This window comes from Glossina fuscipes, unplaced genomic scaffold (genome assembly GCF_014805625.2).
Source record: "Glossina fuscipes isolate IAEA_lab_2018 unplaced genomic scaffold, Yale_Gfus_2 221, whole genome shotgun sequence".
Lineage (NCBI taxonomy): Eukaryota > Metazoa > Arthropoda > Insecta > Diptera > Glossinidae > Glossina > Glossina fuscipes.
Window position 1 is genome coordinate 809,044 of NW_023998564.1, and position 24,315 is coordinate 833,358.

General features: G+C 34.2%; 3 protein-coding genes across 20 annotated transcripts in view; 1 reads left to right on the forward strand and 2 right to left on the reverse strand.

The window, feature by feature from the left end:
- Positions 1 to 5,367, forward strand: part of LOC119642266 (glycogenin-1) — a 31,399-nt gene extending 26,032 nt beyond the window's left edge. For 2 of the 7 annotated variants that reach the window (XM_038041356.1, XM_038041357.1), the window contains exons 6-7: positions 512 to 1,843; positions 5,214 to 5,367. In XM_038041356.1, the coding sequence (XP_037897284.1) occupies positions 512 to 1,843; positions 5,214 to 5,281 (1,400 nt within the window). In that variant the 3' untranslated portion in view covers positions 5,282 to 5,367. Of the gene's footprint in view, positions 1 to 132; positions 405 to 511; positions 1,844 to 5,213 lie in introns of those variants that run through there. The other 5 variants (XM_038041362.1, XM_038041358.1, XM_038041361.1 and 2 more) reach the window with 5 other exon arrangements.
- Positions 1 to 18,282, reverse strand: part of LOC119642268 (UDP-glycosyltransferase UGT5-like) — a 22,458-nt gene extending 4,176 nt beyond the window's left edge. Inside the window, exons 1-7 of one of the 5 annotated variants that reach the window (XM_038041365.1) lie at positions 18,174 to 18,282; positions 16,116 to 16,762; positions 15,684 to 15,942; positions 14,381 to 14,842; positions 10,348 to 10,551; positions 8,463 to 8,737; positions 8,008 to 8,400 (exon numbers count right to left, since the gene is read on the reverse strand). In XM_038041365.1, coding sequence (XP_037897293.1) covers positions 8,008 to 8,400; positions 8,463 to 8,737; positions 10,348 to 10,551; positions 14,381 to 14,842; positions 15,684 to 15,924 — 1,575 coding nt within the window. In that variant the 5' untranslated portion in view covers positions 15,925 to 15,942; positions 16,116 to 16,762; positions 18,174 to 18,282. Of the gene's footprint in view, positions 1 to 8,007; positions 8,401 to 8,462; positions 8,738 to 10,347; positions 10,552 to 14,380; positions 14,843 to 15,683; positions 15,943 to 16,115; positions 16,795 to 18,173 lie in introns of those variants that run through there. The other 4 variants (XM_038041364.1, XM_038041366.1, XM_038041367.1 and 1 more) reach the window with 4 other exon arrangements.
- A 3,591-nt stretch (positions 18,283 to 21,873) lies between these two features.
- LOC119642249 (apoptosis-stimulating of p53 protein 1) overlaps positions 21,874 to 24,315 on the reverse strand; it is a 107,977-nt gene continuing 105,535 nt past the window's right edge. For 6 of the 8 annotated variants that reach the window (XM_038041330.1, XM_038041329.1, XM_038041328.1 and 3 more), the window contains one exon: positions 23,630 to 23,815. In XM_038041330.1, coding sequence (XP_037897258.1) covers positions 23,771 to 23,815 — 45 coding nt within the window. In that variant the 3' untranslated portion in view covers positions 23,630 to 23,770. Of the gene's footprint in view, positions 22,670 to 23,629; positions 23,816 to 24,315 lie in introns of those variants that run through there. The other 2 variants (XR_005247986.1, XR_005247985.1) reach the window with 2 other exon arrangements.

A 24,315-nucleotide genomic window follows, 5' to 3' on the forward strand; every position in this document is an offset into this window, starting at 1 on the left:
GCTATATTTTAAGGCAATGTAAGAAGGTCGCAGTCTTGCATATAAATATACATATACGTAAACACATATTAGATTATTAAATTAAAGGAATTTTATTATATATTAATATATGTATTTTAATAATTTTTGCAGATTCTATAATACGGCTTAAGCATAACCTACTTAGCGAGGAAATGACAAATAGTCTAGGAATTGTAACGAGTACTCGCAACTAACCCCAGATCCCGCTTCACTAACCGAAAGACTTCAAACAAATATAGATAACAATTACTGATAATTTTACGCAATTATGTATATATATGGCGTTAAAAGCTCCTCCAAAAGATCTCGCTATGGGGTTTGGAGAAATTTTCTCAACAAATTCGTAGAGTTCACTACTCACTACTAACGTAGTTGACACTTTTGTAAATATACTTATATTGTAACCTTCAAAAAAAAAATTCCTATAAACTTTTTTACTTTCTATTCTCACACTCACCCTACTCCATATACTTCTTGTTGATCAATTAAGCTATGTTGACTTCAGCCGATATTCAGGATGGTAAAATTGAGTATGATGCGAAAACTGGTGCTACTACTAAATACAAAAAAATCGACGGTGGCTATGAAATGATTACTACTATGCCTCAACCTAACGGAACTATAAAGACTCAGGTTAGAACGTTCTGGGATCCAAAGCCTGTAAGTGAAGAGGATATGAAACGAGAGCAGGCCAATAGAAAAGTAGTTCAACAGCGTATGAACAAGGAGATACGTATCGATGAGAGAACTACTATGCTGACTCGTGCAATTGAAGGTGGCTATGAAGAAGTCTATACCATTGTCAACGAGGATGGCACTGTCAGCACTAAAACTAAGACTTTCTTTGATTCGGTCCCTGCTGGTACTCCTTTTCCGGGTCAAGGTCAACATCAGCCCCAATCGCAACAACCTCAACAAGTGGGTAAAAAGACGATAGTCAAGCGCAACACTTCGGTTGATTCTACCGATTCTACAGAAACTTGCAAATTGGTTCAAAATGTCAATAAGAATCAACAAATTCAACATAATATTCAACAAGAAAATGTTCATCATAATGTTCAACAAAAGGTTCAGCAAAACGTTAAACAAAATGTTCAACAAACTAAAATACAACATCAATCCACTATCGAGGAGAGTCATCGTTTTACTGAAAATATCGAAATTACCGAGAATAGCCGTACCGTGCGTAAGAATTCTTTGCAAGAGCAAAGCACGAAATCGATCACCACTTCTAATATGAGCGATGGTAACAAGGATACCAAGAAGAAGGTTAAGAAGCAAAAATCGTCTGCTCCACCACCACCACCTGATTTCTTGCAAAACGATACCACCACTGTAAGCAGCAAACGTGTTCCTGGTGGTACCGAATATACTTATACTACTCAATTGGAATCTGGTAAGAAAATAACTACTTCGAAAACTGTCTACGAAGAAGAAGAAACTGAACTAACAGAGGAGGAAATTAAACAATATAAGAAAGCATTAAAAGATGCTGAAAAGCATAAAAATGTTACAACCACCAAGAAATTGAAATCTGATTCCGGTACAAAGAAAGTAGTGCCTTCGGAAAATCCCGGTGATGTCACTACTGTAGAAACTATTAGGATCGATGGTGGTACTGAGTATCATTACACTACTGTCACAGCTGAGGGTATTGTTAAGAAGGCAGTGAAAACAGTTTATGATCCGGTTGCCTGTAATGACCCTAATGATACCGAAGAAGAGGAAATCGTTGAGGAATATGAAGAAGAGATTATTGAACCAGGCGAGAAAAGTATTCAAACTATTGAAACCATCAAGAAATTGCCACAAAAGTTTGAAGGTGAGTATGCGTTATTGTAAAACACTTAAATTATTATCGAAATCATTGGGCGAAAATGCAAATACAGAAAACAGTGGGCAGCGTACAATATGTTTGTCAAGTTCCATTTTAAAAAAATTACTGTGAAAGCTGTTTAATGTTTAATTTAACCTACTCTGTTTGAATACAGGATTCGAAGCTTTCCTCTCAATTGTCTAAATTTGCGCTGATTGGTCGCAAAGTGTGGGTGACAGCTCCCAGATCTTCCTTCGAGGTTTTCGATTATATTGAATGTACAACGATGGTTTTCTGGCTTGAGAAAGCGAACATTTTAAGAAAAATTTAAACAAATCCTCCTATATAGCTTTAAAATTGGGTAAAGCAAACTTAGTACTTCGAAGGAACCGATTTCATATTTTACGCTTTGCAACCATGCAATCACAATCAGTTGTCGGCCCAAGATATTAAAATATGATAATCCGTTTATTAATTATTGGTCTTTCTTTCTGGCTCACTTTGATCCGTAATCTTTGGGACATTGATAAAGTCGCAAAACTTAAAATATTAAGCTGAAATTTTACACAAGTGTTGCTTGATTGTTTGCTTAAGAACTTGAGGTTAAAAAATGACTGTGACTGTGACTTCTCCGCATATACGGTAGATTCGAAATTGAAACCATCTTGGAAACTCCTCGACATATTTTTCATATCTAACTGTTCGTCAAAACCACCCGAACATTCAGTCTAGATAGTCTTGATCGCTTTATTGATAAGTCCAGAATTAATGATGAAATTTCATTTCTGCTTTATTTGCAATTCGATGGAGAAAACGCTAATGTCTGTTAGAATAGAAATAAGCGGGAATTAAAATTTCACCGTCAATTGTGACCAGTCATGACCATTTTTGCATTGAACATGAAGTTGATCCTGATGAACCTCTAGTCAAGACTTTTCGAAAATATCTTTACGCAGGTATGTAAAAAGTAATAATGGATATTTAGAGGTCTCTTCACATAAATAAGATGTGTCAAAAAAATTATTACTTTACGTGCTTTATAGCTACTTTTTTATGGTCAAAACTTCAAAAACGTCACAAGCCTTCTTGCAATGATCTGTTTTTAAAAATTTGCATTTTTACCTGGTTCGTTTGCGCCTGAACGAAAAACTGCAATTTTCATTTCAAAAAAGGGAAATATTTTGTTAACAAAAAGTGTTTAGATACACTTATCGAAAATTTCCCAAGGGAATGTTATATTAAAGATAATTTTCTCACTTCATTTTTTTGCAATAAATTCACAAGTAACTTTCTCTACAGGAAGTTTCGATAAGCTTGTCTAAACATTTTTTATATGTGTAAAAAACTTTCGATGAAACAAGGAAGATAATATTAAAAATTTTCGCGTACGCTCTTTTGGAAAAGTTAAAATGTCGGTATGCTTTGTAGAAATGTTTTTTAGCTACAATAAATTTTTTATTATCATGTTTATGTTCGTTAGTCTACAATGCCCTGTTATTCTCTTTCCTCGACGATCTAGTGTTTTATGAAAGTTCCATTTTTGACGCAACTGTCAATGATAGAATCGTACTTTATCTCGTGAACTGACAGAGAAACTCCCAACTTACCATTTTTTGGCACAACCAGTAAAAGCTTTCATGTCGTTGTCAGGCTAATATCTGCTCAAGGGTCGCCTTGATGAAGCTCCTCTAACATATTTTTATTTGAATTATTAGAAAATAATGACCAAGGCTATTAAATATCATACACCATGCGTTTATTTATATAAGCATTTTTCAAAATAAGCCATTGTAAGAGAAATGCTCGAAAAAGCGATCCGATCCGAATCATTTCAATAGCGCTTCGCCTTGGGCTAAAATACGTTAGTGTAACAAATTTTATAAATTCATCCTAAAAAATTGCGGCCTATTGGTTGAATGCTTGTCTAGACGTGTAAATAAGTTTAAATCGATTCAGAGGATATATTGGGGAAGTTAGAAATCAACACCTAAGATAAATATTAAACTGTTACTTCCTAGTAGAGAAGTTTGAATTTCAAAGAAAGAAGTTAATGAATTTTTTTTAGATAGTATCCGTTCTACAAGTAACGATAAACAAAATTCTAAAAAAGATACATTGGCTGCCTTCCTTAAGAAGTTATCGCTTTGCAATATGCTTGCTGTGAAAAAAACCAAGGAAATTTTAAGCCAGCACCAATTGAGCTTAAAGGGAAAATCATAATTCAGAACTTACAAGGGAGAAGTGTAATAAAGACTTCAGCAATTTATTTCAAATAGTCCTGCCGGTTTCGTTTACGAAGGATTATTGTGAATCCTGTTTAAAGTGTAATAGTGGCTCTTTATGTAGTTGATTCTACGATAATAGTAATTCAAGTAACTTATTTGGGAAGAAGGCATTATATATTATGGGATGGGAAGGCTCACTTTTTAGAGTTCTCGAATTTTCTTATTACGTCTACATATAGTAATTACCACCCATTCCAACTACAAGTTTTAAATAGAGTGGTTGTTAAGCGACCCATTCAGAGCAAAACACCTTATTCCTAATAAGTGGATGAGAAGGCCCACTTTTTAGAGTTCTTCAAATAGCTCATGATACGCACTTAAGATATTTACTGCTTATGGCAATAACAGGTTTTAAGGATCGTGTTTGTTAGGTAACCCATTTCGGGCAAAATATGATGTCTACTTATTGTTTTTATTATCCACGCCAACTATAAATTTTAAAGCGAATGATTGTTAAGTAACTAATTTCCAAAATTCCCGAAAAGGCTTGTGATAGCTTACTATCTAAGCCATCTTTTAAAGAGAGCGATTGTTAAGTATTTCATTACAGGGAAAAGGCGTTACCCCGGTATGGCATGGGAAGTTTCACCTTTTCGAAATCTTGAAGCAGCTTATGATATCTACTTAGAATATTTACAGCTTATAAGGTACAGCCAACTATAAATTTTAAAAAGGGTCATTCAGAGTAAAAGGTGTTATTTCTTGTAAAAATTGAGAAGGCCTAATTTTTCGATTTCTCCAACTTTTCTATGATATCTACTTAAGGCATTTACTACCTACTTGAGCTATCGGTTTTAATGAGATTAATTGTTAAGTAACTGACTTTGGATAAAAGGCGTCTGATTCACAAATGGGAGCGAACAAGGAATGTTGATCTGTATACTGTAGCATTTCGTATTGAGAAGTTATTGCTAATGAACCTAATACGTTTAGTAATGAGACAGTCTGAACTGTACGCCTTGTGAGCTAATTGATGGTCAATCAATTATCCAAACAATAGCAATAACTTCAATGATTTCATCTCAAATCAAAATGTTATTTCATTTGCATAAGCTTTTTAACTTATTTTTCCTTTTGTTGTTTATTTATAGAGGAAGTAACCATTACTCACGAGAAAAAGGAAAAGAAAATAAAAAAATCCATGATGGTTAGCCAATAAATCAATTAAGCAACGACTCATCATAAATGTGTATGCAGCAGCATGGTTCCTCGATATCTCTTTTTTTTTTTTTGATTCTTTGCTTTGACGCTATTTTAAAATATTTAAATTTTTTAAATAATTTTTAAAATTTACTTGTAATTTTTTTCCAGTGCATTATTATTAATAACTACTATTTTGTATTAACTTTATGAATTTTACATACTCTTTCACTTGAAGTAAATAAAAAGTTTTTTTTTTCACTGAAACATTTTCACAATGAAGCTGAAACGGAAATTGAAAAAAGTTAAGCGAAATGTAAGCTTGTTATGTTTGAAAGTCCTAGGACGGATTTTTCTTATTTAGCGCATTTCTTCTTGTTACGTTTGAAAGTTCTAGGACAGATTGTTCAAATTGTAACGAGAACGGACCTTAATTTTGAAACTATGGTTATTTCGCATTCTTTTTGTTCATGTTCATTCTGCACAATTTCAAAGCGTTGTCATTTATTGAAAATAACTCTGTTCTCTCTCTATTCTCAACACATCGTACTTTTTTTATAAAACATGTAAAGGGAAAAACCAGCTAACGGTTTTTAGCGAGAAATGGAAGCCATTTTACAAGTGCACAGAGAAGTTCGACAAAGTAAAAAAGTTGCTAAATATGAGACGAAATATTAGTTCGGGGAAAAAGAAATCCATTATTTTTTCGGTAGATGGCTGCACTGATAGATTTCTCGTAAAGTATCGATCAAACAATTTCAGATTTATGCTCGTTGGAAAGGTGACATTTCGCAGTAAAAAAAATCCTTTGGTGTTTTTCGTTTGGTGCATTCAGTTGTGAGTTACAGTGTGTTAAAAATGGAAGTGAACAAAGAGAAAATTCGGTACATTTTACAGTTTTTCTTTGACAAAGGCGAAAATGCAAGCCAGGCGGCTAAAATTGTGAATGGTGTTTATGGTTCCGATACTGTAACAGCCAATTATGTGCAATTTTGGTTTCGTAGATTCCGTTCAGAAATTTTTGATGTTAAAGATGCACCTCGCACAGGTAGGCCGGTCGTCGAAAATGTCGATAAAATCGGAGAAATGATCGACGTTGACCGGCATGTTAGCAGTCGTAACATCGCCCAGGAGCTAAAAATCGACCATAGAACAGTTTTAAACCATTTACACAAAGCTGGATTCAAAAAGAAGCTCGATGTTTGGGTGCCACACCAATTAACAGAAAAAAACATGATGGATCGAATTTCCATCTGCGAAGCCTTGGCCAAACGGAATGAGATAGACCCATTTCTTAAACGGATGGTGACTGGAGATGAGAAATGGATCACATACGATAACCCTGTGCGAAAACGATCGTGGTCAAAGAGCGGTGAAGCACCTCAAACGGCCAGGAAGGTTTTGCTATGCATTTGGTGGGACTGGGACTGGTGGGACTTCATTATGAGTTGCTTCCATATGGCCAAACGCTAAATTCTGATCTCTACTGTCAACAACTGGACCGTCTGAAGATAGCGATTGACCAGAAACGGCCAGAATTGGCCAACAGGAGAGGTGTCGTGTTCCACTAGGACAACGCTAGGCCACACACATCTACAGTGACTCGCCAGAAACTTCGGGAGCTTGGTTGGGAAGTTTTAATGCATCCGCCATACAGTCCGGGCTTGGCACCAAGCGATTATCATCTTTTTCTTGCATTGCAAAATTTCTTTAATGATAAAAAATTGGAATCTAGGGAGGATTGTGAAAATCGACTACTAGAGTTTTTTGCAAATAGAGACCAGGACTTCTATGAGAGAGGCATTTTGAAGTTACCTTTTAAATGGCAACAACTCATACAACAAAACGGTGCATATTTGACCTAAATCGGACAATCCGAAGCATGTTAAATAAAGTCCTGAAGTTCATATAAAAATAATGGATTTCTTTTTCCCCAAACTAATATATTATAAAAAAATTAGAAAAAAAAGGAAAATACCAAAGAAAATTTTATATTGCATTAAAAATTGCTATTGTGTTAAATAAATTTGAGATAAATAAAGAAATTTTAAAGAAGTATATCAAAAAAAAGGTCAAAAGTTATCCAAAAAATAAAATTTCGTTTTGTATCAAATTCTAATTTAAAGACTTCTTTCTTTGATCCAGCAGGAGGGGTGAAGCATTGATTATGCGAAGAATCTTCATGAGGAGTCATTGTGGAATAACGGTGATTGGATCAACACTTAGGGGTCGTTTGTAACTGCTTCCCGTTCTTTGCACATTTGCTTGATCATATCCCCCTCTTCCTCCTGCAAATCTGCCACTATCGCGACCCCCTGAGAACTCATCATGAGGCTGACAGTCATGACAACTGAAACGTGATAAACGTAATCCGTAATTCTCTTCTTGCATTGAATCTACGTGGAATTGTTCCTGTGAAGAATTGTCTACACTATGGCGATAATAATAAACGGCTAAGCCTATAACTAGACTCGAAAAGACGATGGCACCTCCTATAGGTCCGAAAGCTGAGTACGAATTGTATTTCTGATTGGGGCTATAACCGTGACCAGCCATTAAATCGACATCATCTGAATCACCACAGGCCGACCTGCCAACACCATTAAAGCAAGCTTTTAAAAGCATTATCTTAATAAAATGATTGTTAGCATGTTCCTTGATGCCATTATTTAAAACATTTTTCATGGATGTAAATATATGTTAATATATATTATCTGCACACGCAGGCACACTTTAAGGAAAATTTTAATTCAATTTTGATTTCTTTTGATTTTCTGGTTTTTTAAACATTAAAAACCTTAATAAAAATTTTAATGAAATTAGTAATAATGCTAAGATAAGAATCACAAATGCAACAACATCTAGTAGGTAGAACTCATACCACTTAAGATCTAGACCGGCTGAACGTAAATGAGGAGCGCCTCGATAACGTACAACATATTCGATCCAATAGATGGCCATATCACGGGCATTTAAAGGTCGATCTTTAAAAATCTGCGATATATTTTTTATATTATTACGATATGCAGGATTGTAGAGTAATTCCTCTAAAGAATTTTTCAGAATCTCTTCCGTTATACTTTGAAAATGTATATTGATGGCATAACCACTTAATATCGCTTTCTTCATATTCAAATGCTATCAAAAGTAGAAACGAATATCATTAAAAAGAAATGATCAAATAAATGTGTTTCTTTTACCTGATCGCAATATATTGGCATTCCTAGCATGGGGACGGCATGATAAACTCCTTCTTGTATGCCTAACAAGCCGCCATGAGTTATAAAAACTTTAATATTTTCATGAGCCAGTATATCGGACTGAGGTAGCCACGATTTAATCATTATATTATCCGGCTTATTAGGAATGCTTTCCTTTTCGAATTTCCACAAGATGCGTTGTTTCATTTTACCAAATACTTGTAGGAATATTTTCATTTTTTCAGCGGGCATATCTTTCGATTGAACATTGCTGCCTAAACGGAGGATATGAGTAACCAGTACGATAGTTATATGTTTGGCTTAAAAGTAATTTTGGATACTTATACTAAAGTGTTTTACCTATTAACTTGGCCAAGAGACAATAGCTTGTCAATTTTTCCATAAATTTCTACTTGGATCTGCGAAACAATTGTCCAAAATTTTATATCTCTGCCTGCTGTTATACTCTCAACTTTTGTAGGCGTATATGTAGGTCTATCATGCCTTTTTAAAAAGTCATCTAGTCTTTAGCTAAGCTATTAACTAAAAATACACTACATCACTTAGTAAGTCTCCGATCTAACATGCCAATTTTTTTAATTATAATGCAACATAACATTCGCTATTGATCCTTTGCTCCTTTTCAAGATTGTCGATGAATATTATACAGTGCGTATCCCAAAATGCGGACACCAAAAATTTCCTAAACGACTTTTGCCTTTTTGGTCGCTGTAGACTGTTTTTGCCGGGTACTGCCGACTCGACTGATTGACTTTGGTATGTAGTGATGAATCCATGTTTCTTCCATTGTTCTATATCGCATTAAAAAATTCTATTTCCTTCGCCTAAACAGCGCCAAGCGGAGCTCTGGATTATCAACGTTGTTGGCAGAAGTGAGCAAACGTTACACCTCTTGCGAGCAGAGGTTTTTCATGGACAATGATTTATACCTTCTGATATCTGAAAAGTACCAATGACCTCATAAAACTTCAGTTTTCAGTTTTCCAAAAGGTTTTTGTGTACTTTTTTTATTTTTCCCTGATTTGGGAAACTAGGGGGCTCAACATCATCGGTTCCACTCCAATCAAAAGTAAAGTTTTGCTTTAGAAACTGTCGGAATGTCATGAAATATTGACGCGTATCATTTGAAGGTTGATATCATCTAGAAGTCATATGGGTTAGTGAACGGTGTTACCAAACATGTGTCAGTGTGAAGACTTATTGATGTAAAGGTATATCTTCTACAATTTCACATCTGGGTATGATATTCTAAGAATTTTGGGTAAAAATTATCCCAAAATAAACCCATGTGTCATAAAATAATTTTAAAGTTGACATGGCTTGGCAGAGGCAGAGTTTAATATTCGTTTTACCCGGCAACTCGGCCCTAAATGTGCGAGGGACTCGAGCTCTTTGACGTTTTTATTTTAGGGTTCCATTAAAGATCTCTTCGGATTTAAAGGATTTTAACATTACCTGATTTTAGATCGAGATTGAAAAATTTTTCCCATTCTGTAGGCTTAAAAAAGTCTTGGTCGAACTTTGGGAACTATACTCTAATACTTAGGATACCCACGATAAGTGTTATCGCATTACATGAATTACCATTTCTAGTCATTCACGTGCCACATAGTCTCTTCGGTTTGTCTAAACTTACACTCCGTTCTTGCCCTGCCCTAAAAAAAGTTTCTAGTTGTCTAATGGGTGCGGCATAATCTAGACTACATTCGGCGTCATTGCGATCTTTCTTACTCTTGCAATCGCCTCCCTTGTCAACTTCATATTTCTATTTCTTCCCTTTTTTTGGACGTCTTTCTATTTTGAACATTCTCTTTACACTTTTTCTTCATTATTTCTTCTTTCTTTTCTCCTTACAATAACTTACCTAAACTAAAATAGATCACTCCATCGTTGGCCTCGTCTAAAAATTTTTGTATATCTTCCGGTAAGGCGCGCGGTGGATAAATATGCATACCCCCGACTGGTATCATGCCCGCAATTGTGGGTCTTGTCGTTGTTAACGGGGCGTAACTATTTAGTAACATGACAGATATGTTTTTCTCCATGTCCGAGATTTTCGGAATTGGAACTAAAGTGGAAAGGAAAGAACAAGAAATTAACGTTACGTTTTTATACAAATTTATAAAATTTACAATAAGAAAAACAAGTACATATTTAGAAATAGACTATAGGCCTATGTTTTATAATCAATGTCTACAAAGTGCTTGACCAATATCTAATGTAGCTTTTCTCCTCAAAAGTTGCAGTAAAAGATGCTAGTTTATGTGTTAACGCAGAGGATTACCAAGAACATTTTTTTAATTTGATAATAACTGGATTGAAGGAACGAAACAGCGTCGCTTAATCGCTTTTCTGAAACGAATTTCAACTAACGAAATTTTAATTTGCGCTGATGCGTGTACATTTTTCGGTACATGCTAATTAGCATTTGTTCTCCAAGTTGAAATTTTTAGATAAGGACATTGGGATCCGAAACCTAATTGGTGTTATCGCTGTTTTATACTATATAATGATGACAACATTCTTGGAGAGGCATACGGATAACGGTACATGCGGCATAGAGAGATATTTGTTTTCGCCTATGAATACGAAAAAAGTAATGGAAATAAATATTAGTTCGATTGGTTATATTTGTGACCAAAAATGCTTGAGCAGATTTATCAAACTATTGTCCATCGCTGGCTACTACTTGTCTCTCCTCTCAAGCAATCTTCAAATTTCTTCTGGAAAGGTTTCTTGCCTTATGAGGCTAGCCCAGAAAGGACGGATATTTGAGTATCGTTGCAAAAATAGAGGGATTGTTTGAACGAACAACAAGTCATGGATTGAAACCAGTTTTATTAGAAACAGGGGGTGGCTATGACGTTCCAGATTAGAATGATAAATATACTCTTGAGATTTGCTCTTATGACCTGCGTTCCAATCGAATCAACGGGTGTTGGCAGTTTTCACTACTGATACAAGTCTTTCTTTAGTTTGTACAAGCCATAATTTGCCGTCGATGATAACGATTGCCCTGGTCTACGTCTTGATTATTTGGGCTTTGGATGCCGTAACGCACCCACTGCCCATCACTCGTAAGGATTCAGCAGCACCAAGCTGCAAATTAAGCAGAAAAATATAATATCCCACAAATCGTGTTTTTCTGCACAGAACTATACCTACTCACAGATCCAAGAAACTAGTATGAGTGAGCTGTAGTGTGATAAATTATGCAGTTGCGTGTAGCTTGGACGGTTTTTTCAAATAAATAGATGCCAATTTTATTCTGTACGGCCTTCTTACGCTTTCTCATTCATTCATTTGTACTCTGAATATTTCTTCAAAACTGAATTTGTTGGCATGCCCATGACAGTAAATGGCACCTACTCATAAGTACCCGGAGAGAGAAAGTGTGAAATACTATGCTAAGAATCTAAAATATTGTTACCGAGAGCCAAAGAAGAGAGTAATAATTATAAAAATATATGGAATCATTAAGTGTACGTGGAATTAAGAAAATACAACTCGTAACATCGAGTCAATAAGACGATGAAACTATTATGTATGTATGTGTTTTGCTAGAGTTAGTCGATGTGAACCAATTTTTAAGCTCAGAAGACAAACATTAAGTATTTCTTTCGCCATTAAAAATACAAATGGAGAAAATTGAAGAAAACGGCTATTCAGTTGTTGAAATGAAAGTCAATACAGTGACCGCTACACATAGCATTTTATGCCAGAATAAAAATAAAAATATTCTGTTGGTAAAGAAGGGGAAAAGGCAGAAATAAAACAGATTCAGTCAAGCGTTGAATGGAACGTTCAAGAATTAACGCTATTGAAAATGATTCAGGTCAATTCACTTTTGCGACCGCTTCTTGGAAAACTGCAATTTTCAAAATTTTCCGACAGAATTCGCTAAATAACAGTATTTCGACATTCTAAATTGATATGAAAATTTTGGTTTTGTCGGGACAATTTTTAAACCTTCCTTTATATAATGGTTCTTACGAAAACCGAGTGTTTATAAGATAAAAATGCATAGTTTTCAATACTTCATTACGAAAGTTATTCCACAATAGGAAATTGACAAAGAGTCAAACTTACCAAATTTGTACCTATTTTTTGGATACTACCGCATATATGGATTCTCAGAAACTGTAGACCCTCATACGCATAGAAAGCCTAATTGTTAATGTGATGATGAAAATTTGTTCATGATAGTAATTTGATGTACGAATTAAGTGGACCAAATGTGAACGTGGAACACACTCCTTATAAGATTTCTCATGATTGCTAAGCGCTTAAGAAAGGGAATTAATTTTTAATAAATAATCATGATGAAATACCGTCAATTGAGCAAGAAAATTTACGGTGTGGACCACAAACATTGATTTTTTACACCAACGTGTGTAGAGGTTATCATAAGGACCCAGCCCTTATATGGAGAGAAAGTACAAAGTACGGCGCCACTTTTCGTTTACAATAATTACTAAAAAATGTTGATAAGCACCCTTAAAAATGCGCATACATGGGTAAAAGGTTTGTTCTAATACGCTTAGCCTTGCGTAAAGAAATTCGCGCGAAAGATCTGCAGTTTCGTGCATATAGCGTAACATTATCATTTAATTAATATTTTGCAAAACTTTCAAAATTGGCTTGATAAAAGCGGTTTTAATTGGCCCATGAATTTATAAGATAACAGGTACGAGAGCTAGATGTGTCTTAAATTGAACTTTAAGCATTCGCTAGAAGGGAAATTCCTTTTTGAGTTTTGATGAGGGTTGCATTCACATCAAAGCTTCATATGACCTAAGTATTTCTGCTCTATTTAGTCCGCTATCCTATAAAGGCTTGCAAGCGCAAATTAAAAACAAATAAAATCGGTTTCAGTTTCCTCCTTCACTCTTTGCAAGTTTGAGAAAAGGCGGGTGCTGAACCGCTGGAAAACATAAAATGGTAGTCAAAAATATAATTCAAATATATGTATGTATGTATATTATCATTAGGCTTCTGTGGTGAATGCAATAAAGGGTAGCTGTCATGCTCATTATAACATAGCGGGACCACATATAATTGGCGTTTTTAGCCCCCAATTTCGAGTCAGTGCTTCTTCTATTTGTATATTTAAATGGCGAAGCATCCTCGGTCAGCAAAGTCGTAGAAAGAGAAAAAAGATCAAGAGCTGACACGTGCAGTTTTTGGTTTAGTTTTGCAGAGTAACTTTAAGACAAACAAATAGGCAAATTATATTTGACCGCATCTTTTATAGTTACTGTATTTGTTCTAACAAATATTAAATAAAAAAAATTAAACCGCCATTCCCACAAACTGGGTGCGAGTGGCCAATTTTTCCTCTTTCTGCGTGAGTATTACAGGATCTTTCACAAAAAATGCCTGGAAATTTTCATGGTTTTATCTGTTGTGGCTTATGAGTAATGAGCGAAAAATCATTTTATGGTTTTGAAAACGGATTTGCTTTCAGTTTACGAGGCATGTTTGGAGGCATGTTCTTTGTATGACGCGGCCCATTTTCAGAATTAATTTGCATGCAGGAGACGCATGCAAGAACATGTTTACCGTAGAGACACAAAAAGGTGGATAGAGAGACATACTTAAGCCGATTTAGAATTTGATGCTGGTCAAGAATTTTGTATACTTTGGGGCCTCTTAACCTTCCTTGGCGTTGCGGACGTCTCGATCAAATAAATATATCCCTTATCTTTCAATACGATATATCAAGCGATCTAACACACTAATTTGCGGCTCCCTTGTAGAAGGCCATTACCAATTTGATTTACTTTCATTCTTATTCTTCTGTTTACCAGTCTTTTGAATTATTTAATTTTTTATTTTGCAATTAACATGGATGTAATTTCAATGATATTTTAATTAACTCGAATTTTTTTTCTCACCTTCCAAATGACCAAAATATGTTTGCACTAATTTATCCATTTTCGGGAAATATATCCATTCTCTGTGTACATCTTCAAACAAAGAATAATAAGAGTTTTGCAAGCGTTCTGTAAATGACATACGATCGGTGTAAGGCATAAAACCATGCGGTACAAAAGACCAAGGCTGTATAAGACCCATCATTTGACTCATATGATTTTCATAACCTAGAGTACTGGTTGTGATCACAGGTATGTCATATATTCGAGATAATGCCAAAAATGGTTCTTGATAGAACTGCTCAGCCAAGAGTAAATCATAAACACCACGAGTATGTCTTGCATTAATAATCTCTTGAACTTTTAATTGTTTTAAAGCATGCTCAGTTGTTTTTAAACCAATAATTTCAAGCATTTTTAAAAAATCATGCAAATCCATTTTGGTTAATTCGAATATGTTATCCGCTTTGAAATAAGGAACAACTATAAAATGTATAAATAAATAACAAAATTATTATTATAAACAACGGAAAAAGAACAAATACGAAAAGTGTACTCCTTCGTGACCGAATCTTTTATACCCGTCACCGTTATCCTAAAAAATATAAAAAAAGTAAAAGAACTGAATTTTCATACTCTATAGTGTAGAGCGGGCTCGGCTGATTTTTTATATTTTCAAAAAAAAATAAAAGTTTTTGTCGAATAAACGTACGGGCATTGTAGGCGTGTCCTTGGAAAAGGTTGAGTCGCTCTCAAATTGTTTTGTAAATTTGCATTTTCGCTAACGGAAGAATGTTTACTACAGATACTACACAGTTGCTCAGACAGACGGATGGACAAACAAACAGACGGACATGTTTACGTGCAGTCCACATTTGTAACCAGCCAAGAGTTATATTGTATACTTTTGAATTTTGCTTCTGTGTATTTTGGAGGGTAGACGTTGTAAATTTTTTTCATTTTTGTACAGGTATTACAGCATCGCCTATGGAATATACGTTCAACTTTTCTTAGATTTTATAAATTTGTATAGTTTGTGAGTAATAAGAAAAAATTTAATTTTCCTTCGACCAATTTAGCCCATTTTCAATACCAACCTACGTGCAAGAGCTTCTAATATTTCTGCCAAATTACACACTACGCAGGCGGAGAGACATACAGGTGGACATGCGGACATGCGGACATGCGGACATGCTTAAATCGATTTAGAATTTTACGCTGATCAAAAATATATAGGCTTTGTGGAGGGTTTTACAAAGCATATTTACCTCTCATCAATCGGTGATGGGTCTAAAAACAAAAAACCAAAGAAATTAATATTCACCGTCATTCCAGTAATCGTAGACCGGATCAATAAATATTTCCGTATAATTGCTACCCAAATTTTGATGTCGCAGCGTAAGTGCGGTTATCATTGTGATCTGATGTCCTTTACGTATAAGCTCCTTAATTAATGCCACATGCATCATGTAATGACTTTTACCCGGAAACGTGTAAACTGCCAAAATGTTCGCATTCTCAACCACGGGCAGCCAAGCGGAGAACATAATTCCCATACTCATCATAAATGCAAATTTCGAATGCTTTGTAAATAGTTAAACACAAGCAGGTGAAAATTTGATAAACATTTAATGCAATTGTACGAAAATATGTTCCACTACCACTATCAAACATTTTGCGTGCATGGCAAATATCCGCACGCTATGCATTATTATATTATCATTAAGCATAAGTACAGGGCATTAACTATACTTACTCGACTTCATATACGTAATATGACTTAGTTTGATGAGACTTTTTGCTTTTTTTTACTTATATTAGATTAGTTGTTACATTCGCTATTTATTAACAGCAGAGTTTTTCATCATAATTTCCCATGATTTTTAATCTAACTACAAAATGTGTAGATAGCGATAAGCAGAAAGCAAACAAAATTCCATTCAAGTAATTTCAGGTATAGGATATTGTCTGCTGTCAATAATTCTCGGAACTGATACATAGATATGTCGTCTCCAATAAATAATTAATATCTTTTCCTTTTTGCTTTATTACATGAGCAATCACTCAAGCGATGTCTCTTACTCGCGCGTTGACGGTTGGAGACAAGTGAGGAAAGAGATGGAAGCGGTCGCAACTTAGTGGATGCATGCAAATTAGTACATGTGCTTTTACCGACCGGGTGCTTACCCTAACTATATAGAACCAACGCATTGACTTGGTGGTCGCGATTCTTGCTTACTCGGCTACTCATGCAGTTTTGCGAAGGTGTCAACTCTCAAAAGATGCCAAAATTTCATACCGTCTTGATTATTTTCACATTCGTGAGGTATAGGTGTTTCGATACAAAAGGGAAAATATCCTTCCTTTTCGATAGAAATAAATTCCGTATTGAGCATTCATTTACTATAACGGGAAAGTGATGTTTCCTACCGATTCTACAGATATCAAAAGGCAAGATATTCACTAGTTATTTCTTTTATCAAAATTTGTGTAACGGAAATTGCTTTTCAAATGGTGCTGGTTTTATTCATAAGAGAACAAACGGAATGTGTCAGATGTCGATAGTTGCAAGGGCAAATTGAATTGAAGCTTGTATTGTTGCTTACACCATCCCAACCTGCCTACTATCAGCCTGTAATTCCGCACAGGATGTTCCGGGGGAAGGTATTTGAAGTATATTATGCTAATTTGGAAACCGAACGATGCTCTGAGGACTTTGACTAATCGTTCTATAAAAAAGTCACCAAAACCCTAGAGAAATGTTGGACTGATTGAATCATTCTTGATGATCAGGATGGTGATGAACAAAAACAAATTTGGAAAAAAAAATTATTATATACTTAGTTCTAATAATTATTGACCCATGTATTCTTTTCGTTTTCTTGCACCAACGCATACACGACATTTTCTTAATTCTTGCTTTTTACTGATTGCGGATTGAACTTGTTCAAATTCTATGATATTTAGCATTATTTCACCACTTTAGTTACTATTAACGAAGGTTGTCCAAACTTTCTTTTGATCAAAAGATACAAAAAGAATAGAGAGAGAGAGAGGTTTGACGTAAGACAGTTCGAAGAGCATGGGCAGTAATGCGAAAGCGCTGACACGTGGAAAGTTGAATAACAACCTCATAAGTAGGCGGATTGAGAAGGAAATAAGTGCCTTGTGGGAGAGAGGTAAGACGAAAAAAATGGATAGACAGTTGATAAAAGAAAGAAGTTTAAGCAAAAGATAATCTGCGGATGCCTAAATAATGAAAGACGATGCTCCTTTACTGGCATAGTCGTACCTATCTGAACCTGGTAGAATCTTTCCCGCCATAAATATTCAACTTACAGATAAAAATTTCCTAACACAACACATGATACTCTCATGTCAAGTTCTCACTACTCTAGAGAGATAAATCTCGTAGCAATATAACTACGGAAGCCAGAATGAAATCTTTCGCTCAATACCCTCGTCTTCTCTACGACTCTTCCCGTCACTGAGATGCGAACAAATCGTCGACCGTACAGCTAGATAGGGTGATGCATTGATACCCGCGTGTGCAGAAAGCTACACGAGCAGGTGTGCGAGCATATAAGAAGACAAGTAAACTAAACGGCGTAAGGAAGGTTGAGTTCCTTGAAATTTTCAAAAAAACAACTGACTTTTCTTTTGTTTAAATGTCATCATTTTGTTATTTTGTTGCCAAATGTTTTTTTTTTTGTTTGATTAAAAATTATTAAATGCACTTCTTTTGAATGTGTATTAAGAGAGATTGAGCACTTTTTATGTCTTGAAAAAAAATGCGTAAACGTTTTATTCGTACCATTCTATTAGAAGCAAGAAAAACCTTTTATTCAAAAAAACGCAATCAAACGCGGAATACTTGCAATTTATTTAACGACTGTCACGTTACTTTCATGCAACTGATATGAAAATAAAAATAAAACAGATGGACACTCTTTACGTTCATAGAATTTGCAAACTGAAGTATATACTATAAGTAAAATTATTGTACAAGTCAACTGTAAAGACAAAAATTATTCACTTTAATTGCAATGTTTACGTAAATATTAATAAACTACTTATTATATTATATATTATGCACAAAATATGGAAAATAATATGAGCAATGTTTTTATCTCACTCTATATAAAATTCATAGAAAGAATTCAATAAAAACGATGTAGATAGAAGTCGTGCAGAATTACAGGGTATTTATAATTTGACTTCGCTTCGCTAACCATGTGAGACTTCTTTAATCTCCAAAATAACAATAAGTGAAACCAATATAAAAGAGAGCTTGACTTTCTTTACAAAAACAAGTAAAAATAGTACAATGGGACGTGGCCCGGTCATTAATTATCACACATCATTTTGCTTTGGCTTGGTCAAAACATGTCGGCTTATTAAATTTCATCAAAATACCTCGAACCCGACTTGTCTTCATACAGAATTGAATCAATTCTATACATAATTGGAACAATAAACGACATAGGGGAGACCATGCATATAATTTGGGAATAGGTAGAGATGGTTAGGATGTCGGTATCCGGTTTCGTATCGGAGATCCAAGAACAAGATGGGCTATGACTACCTATAAAAAAATAAATTAAAGCATGAGAGGAGTCATGGACACCGCTCACTAAGTCACATGTGCTTAAGACAACCTTTTGAGGGATGTTGGTATAAGAGCAACATGATGTTGTGAATGCCTATGAAAAGTGGGCACGAGCGAGACTCAGTCCTGACTGCTGTGCGCGACCCTCTTTGGAATACCGTAACTAATAGGGAGCCGACTCACGCTTAAACTCCCCGTTGTGTCATCGGACATCGTGATGCTAAGGCACAACGGCAGATACTCATGCTGAGTCACTCTCTGTGTGAAGGGCGACAAAAGCATCACTTTTATTTATAATATATATGTGTTATACACATTTGTTGCAGTTAATGTGAATATTTCATGTTTTTACAGTTTACTTATAGTGTGCACCAATTAATAAGTTCTGTGAATGTCAAGAGCATTTATCATCTCAAATCAATAAATACAAAAAAGTTTTTCTTGTCCTGCTCTCCGTGTTTTTGTAGAATGTAAACCGAGCTGAATTAGCAACCAATCACGCTATTCCTTACTAAGTAAAACCAAATTTTGCTCGTTACTGTAAACACATCCACGTTCCCATGAATCTTTTCATCGCGTTATCAATTGCAAAATGTAACGATGATCAAGTAAATATACATGAGTTTGATATGTTATTCATTCACTTATTATTATTCGTTACTACAATTCGAAACTACAATTTTTTTTGTATAATTTTGTTTGTAATATATTGAATGTGCATTTAACTGTTTTCATCTATATGCGTCTTTGTTGGACGTTTAAAAAACAAGTATTTGTTTTCTAGTAAGTTTTTTCTAAGAAAACGGGACATTTTATTTTATTTCGATCTAATTTAAAGCACTAAAGAAAGGTTTTGTGATGTATGTATCAATACTTGACGGCTGAACAGGGAGGTACCCCATATGTCATGCCATATACAGTGCAAATCAGTTTCTTTTTAACGCTAGCTAATGCCATTTCTTGAGGGCCATTTATGTACGGGCTTCGAACCAGATATGTGCCATTCATTGCACAAATCGGTGAACTCCATAAAATAAAACGAGTAATGGGACTGTATAGTGTATATTAACCCCTATGCCATTTAAAATTTGGTGAGTTAACTGTTGACATACAACCATCATTGTGATAACATGTGACAATTAGAAACTCGGGCGATTTCAGACTGTGGATTTAAGAATGTACATATATACCGGGATGGACGCTAAACTTTTCATGAATATTTCCCAATTTTGCAGTATATACAAAACAAGTAAGAAAGTCATACTCGACAGAGACCGAATCTCGCATACCCATCACTATGTTTTTCCCATTTTACTCTTCAAGTTCTTTTATTTGGTATCCGTATCACTAGTATTATTAAGAAAAAAGTAATCGAGGTATCTACGGTATTCATTTTAGAATGAACCCATTCTTAAGCAGATAATATATCTTCAGTTAAGAAATGTACAAAATCGTTGTAAACATTCAGTCTTGTTTGCCTTATGATAAATAAGCATAAAACCTCCAAAAAATGAAAAAAACCAAATTTAATCACTTGTAACTTTGTGTAGGCAAGGCGGATGTTTTCCATTTTTGTACGTAAGGAGTAGAGTGCCTTATAAAGTAAGTGTGGAAAATTTCAGCCTTCTAACTTTTATATTTTCTGAGGAACGTGCAAAAATCCAACAATATTTATTAAAAAAAAAACGTTCACTTTACGCTCCACTGCGCGCGAAATTTCTGAAATTTTCTACACACATTATAGAAAAAAACGAAATGAGTATATTTTCATCTTTAAGTGGTGGGTATAAAAATAAAAACTTATAAAAATTATTAAATTAAAATTTAAGCTTTTAAGTGGATCTCCTTCAATGGATTTCCAGCGAAATAAACAAAAACAAGATAACGTTACGACGAAGATTGAGATTAGGAAAGTTGTGGTCTTTCCTCGTCTTGTACAGTAAAATGTTTTTAATATCGGCATAAGGCAATGGTATTATAACTAAGAGAGTTGTCTTCCGTACTGTACTCCCTACTGCATCTTTAATATGGTTTTTCTAAAAAAAAATTATGTTATAAACATTTATTTTTATATAATAAGTATAAGTAGATAAACGTAGATATTATTATCTACCTTAAGGGAACATTTCAGAGAGTGCTGACTAATAAACAGAAAGAAAATAAAATTTTGCAGTCTGTACATAAATATTACTCCACTAGCTGCATCTAACTCTCTTCCAACATTATGCCAGCTGACCTTTCAGTCTTCAGCCATACGGTTTCAGTCTTTGGCTTTTCGCACATGAAAATAAAAATAGATCTTTTCTACTTTTACCACAGTTGCAAAGAAAAATCTAAGTTCGTTCATCATTATTCGAAAAGTTGGTTTTAAGTGGTAGCTTCTCCTCTTTGACGTTATTGTCTCTATTTATTAAATACGGTGAGGGGAGCAAATTGTGTCACTTGCACTCTTTCCAAAGGAGGCACAAGCTGCAGCGATCTGCAAAATAAATCAACGGCCAATACTCTTTCGTAGCGCAAAGCAGAAGGGAAGAACACCCAGTTGCCGCTGATCTGTGGTCCCAAACACCACTATTCGAGGCCAAAATAATTAAAATCCTAAAATGAAATTATTTTTTGAGCAAAATTTAAATTTTTAGTACATTTTTGATGGCTTAATCGAAAACTAGTTAATTAAATTTAAATGCAGTTTCAATGCATTTACCAAAAATTGCTGAATTTTGTAGCCTGTAAAAATTTTTTTTTCAATTTATCCGCCAAAAACCACAATTCGAAATAAACATATTCAAAACCTACACACTTTAAACTAATTTCGGTTTTCGATCTTATGCTTAATAATCTTAAATAAAATTGCAATGCGTAGGAGAACTTACCGAATAAAATAAATTCCAAAAATTTAAAAGGCTTCTGAAAAAAGTGATTTTATTTCTTATAGTATTTAAGTATTATACATTTCGCATTACAAAGCATCGTTTTTCTTCTCCGTATTAAATTTTTTTTTGGAAGAGCTTTCATATCTTCTTTTAAGACCATTAAGCCTGTACAAGGAAGGTTTTAAAAGCTCACTAGGCAGACAAAACTGTACGCAATAATTTCCGTAAAGTTGAGAATCGGTGTAATGAGGCCTTCGTCGCGATTGTGTATACGTACAACCGTATGGATCGGTTTTGTTCATCAAAAGTTCTTTAACAGGGCTTCCCAGCTTTCTCAGCGTTTCAATTTTGCCCTGGAATTGTCCGCTTTTCGCACAGCACATTTTCGCGACTCATCATTTTTTCCGCACTGGCCGTCTTTGGAGAAACTTACCCGTAATAATCTTTCGAGTCATTTCATAATTTTCCCACTTTCAAGTTGAAAGTGCGCAAATACCAAATCCTTCTATCTTTCCCCCTATTTAAAATTCTTTTTTACCATCATTGTGCTCACACGCATAGGAGACATTGCCTGAGCGACTTGTCAAACATAAATAAAAAAAAATTGAATGAAATTCTCAAGGACACTTTCATATACCTAACTTACCTTACCACCGCTGCTAGCTGCAATTTGTGAAGAGGACATATCTTCATACCTTACTCAACGTACCATTGCTGGTACTTGCAATCTGTTAAATCTTATTACCGTAGCAATTGCCAAGTTTTTACAGTCTGCCAGGGATTAAATCCGAATGAGGAAATAAAATTCGCAGATTCATGTGCTGATAGCTTTATAAAATAATAAAAAAATTATTCATACATGTATGTAAATGAAATCTTTACCATAAGCCCTGTAGTGTAGTCACAGCATAGGTTTATTTGTATGTTTGGCTACTCTTTTGTCAAACGCGATTGTTGACGATTTATTTTCGAACTGTTAAGATAAGTGTGCGCAAATTTTTGCTTTTTTTTTGTGTATAACTATACGATTAATCAAAGTGTTTAAAAATGTAAAAACATTTTTTATGAAATTTTCCGTTAAAGACATTTTTTGTTTTGGTGTTTGGAACTCTACAGTAGATAGATTCTGCTCTAGAACTTTACGTATCAAACGGTAAACTAGACAGTGTATGAAAAATAGCTCATACATCTCAATTTAAAGTCATACCTATGAACTTAGCCATCAGTATATCAACTTAATGAACTTGTGAACCCGGTCTTGATATGTCAGTTTAATGGGAAAGTATGCAAAGCAGTTGCTTTTGTTTGTCACTGAAATTTAACAAAAAAAACGAAGGTATCTTCTTTAGGACAGGTAAACCACACAACTGGTTCATCAGAAGTAATAAATTATCCAGGCGGATTACTACCTTAGCAAGAGGAGAGTTTTATATAAACTGTTTTCAATAAAAAACATTATCCCTTTAGTTTTTTGTTTCTTAATAAATTTATATTATTATTATTATTATTTTTATTGTATTAAACATTAAACGTATAACTGCAAAACGTTAATCTTTCTTTTAATAAATTTTTTTCAAATTGTTCAAAATTCTTCAATTTGTTTTTTCATAAATTAAAACAAAACGAAAAATAAAAACAGTGAACATTCACATTTGTTTACATACTTTCCTATTATTTCACATAATTTCTTTCTTTCGGTTGCCATTTTAAAACATAAAAAAGAAACCTAATAAATTTTGCACATTTTTTAGGATAAAAATAATTTCTATTTGCTTACAATTCTGAGTTGATTTTTTTTACTTTTTTTGTTTTTAATTTTAATTAAAATAAAAATACGAAAAAAAAGCTTTCTTACAAAAACTTTGATATGTAACGTTTTTGTATTAAACGTCCGGCCTTCTTTTTATAAACACAAAACCGTATTAACTGCTAATCGGCAAAATTGCTAGTTTGCGGTGGTACTCTTGGATAGAGCTGAAAATAGTTTTAAAGAAAGGAAAAAAAATGTAGTAAAGGAATTTTTGCTTTCAACTTAAAGCGAAAATCTTTCAATATTCATTTTCGCTTAATAACTTGGTGCGCTTTTTCTTCTTCTAATAATATATATTGTAATATGGACTATATAGACTGCTATTATTACTATTATAATATATATTATATGCAGTATGTGAGTTAATGTTGTAGCTTATGGTATATATAAGCACGGTCATAAGAACATGGCCAATAATTGGTTATCTAAATAAATTGCTTCTTTCTAGTTAAAGAATGTTATGTATGGCTTTCCATGAGTGGAGAGTTATGATTTCTTCTTGACATTGCGGTCATGTTTCAAAAATTAGAATCTTTCCCTTTTTTATTAGTGGCATTTGGTGAAGTTTGCAATTTTATCATGGAAAGATATGTGCCAAAGCAATTCTTTGAATCGTACTCTTCTAACTTTAATGAAACTTTAATGAATTTTTTTTCAAGATGAG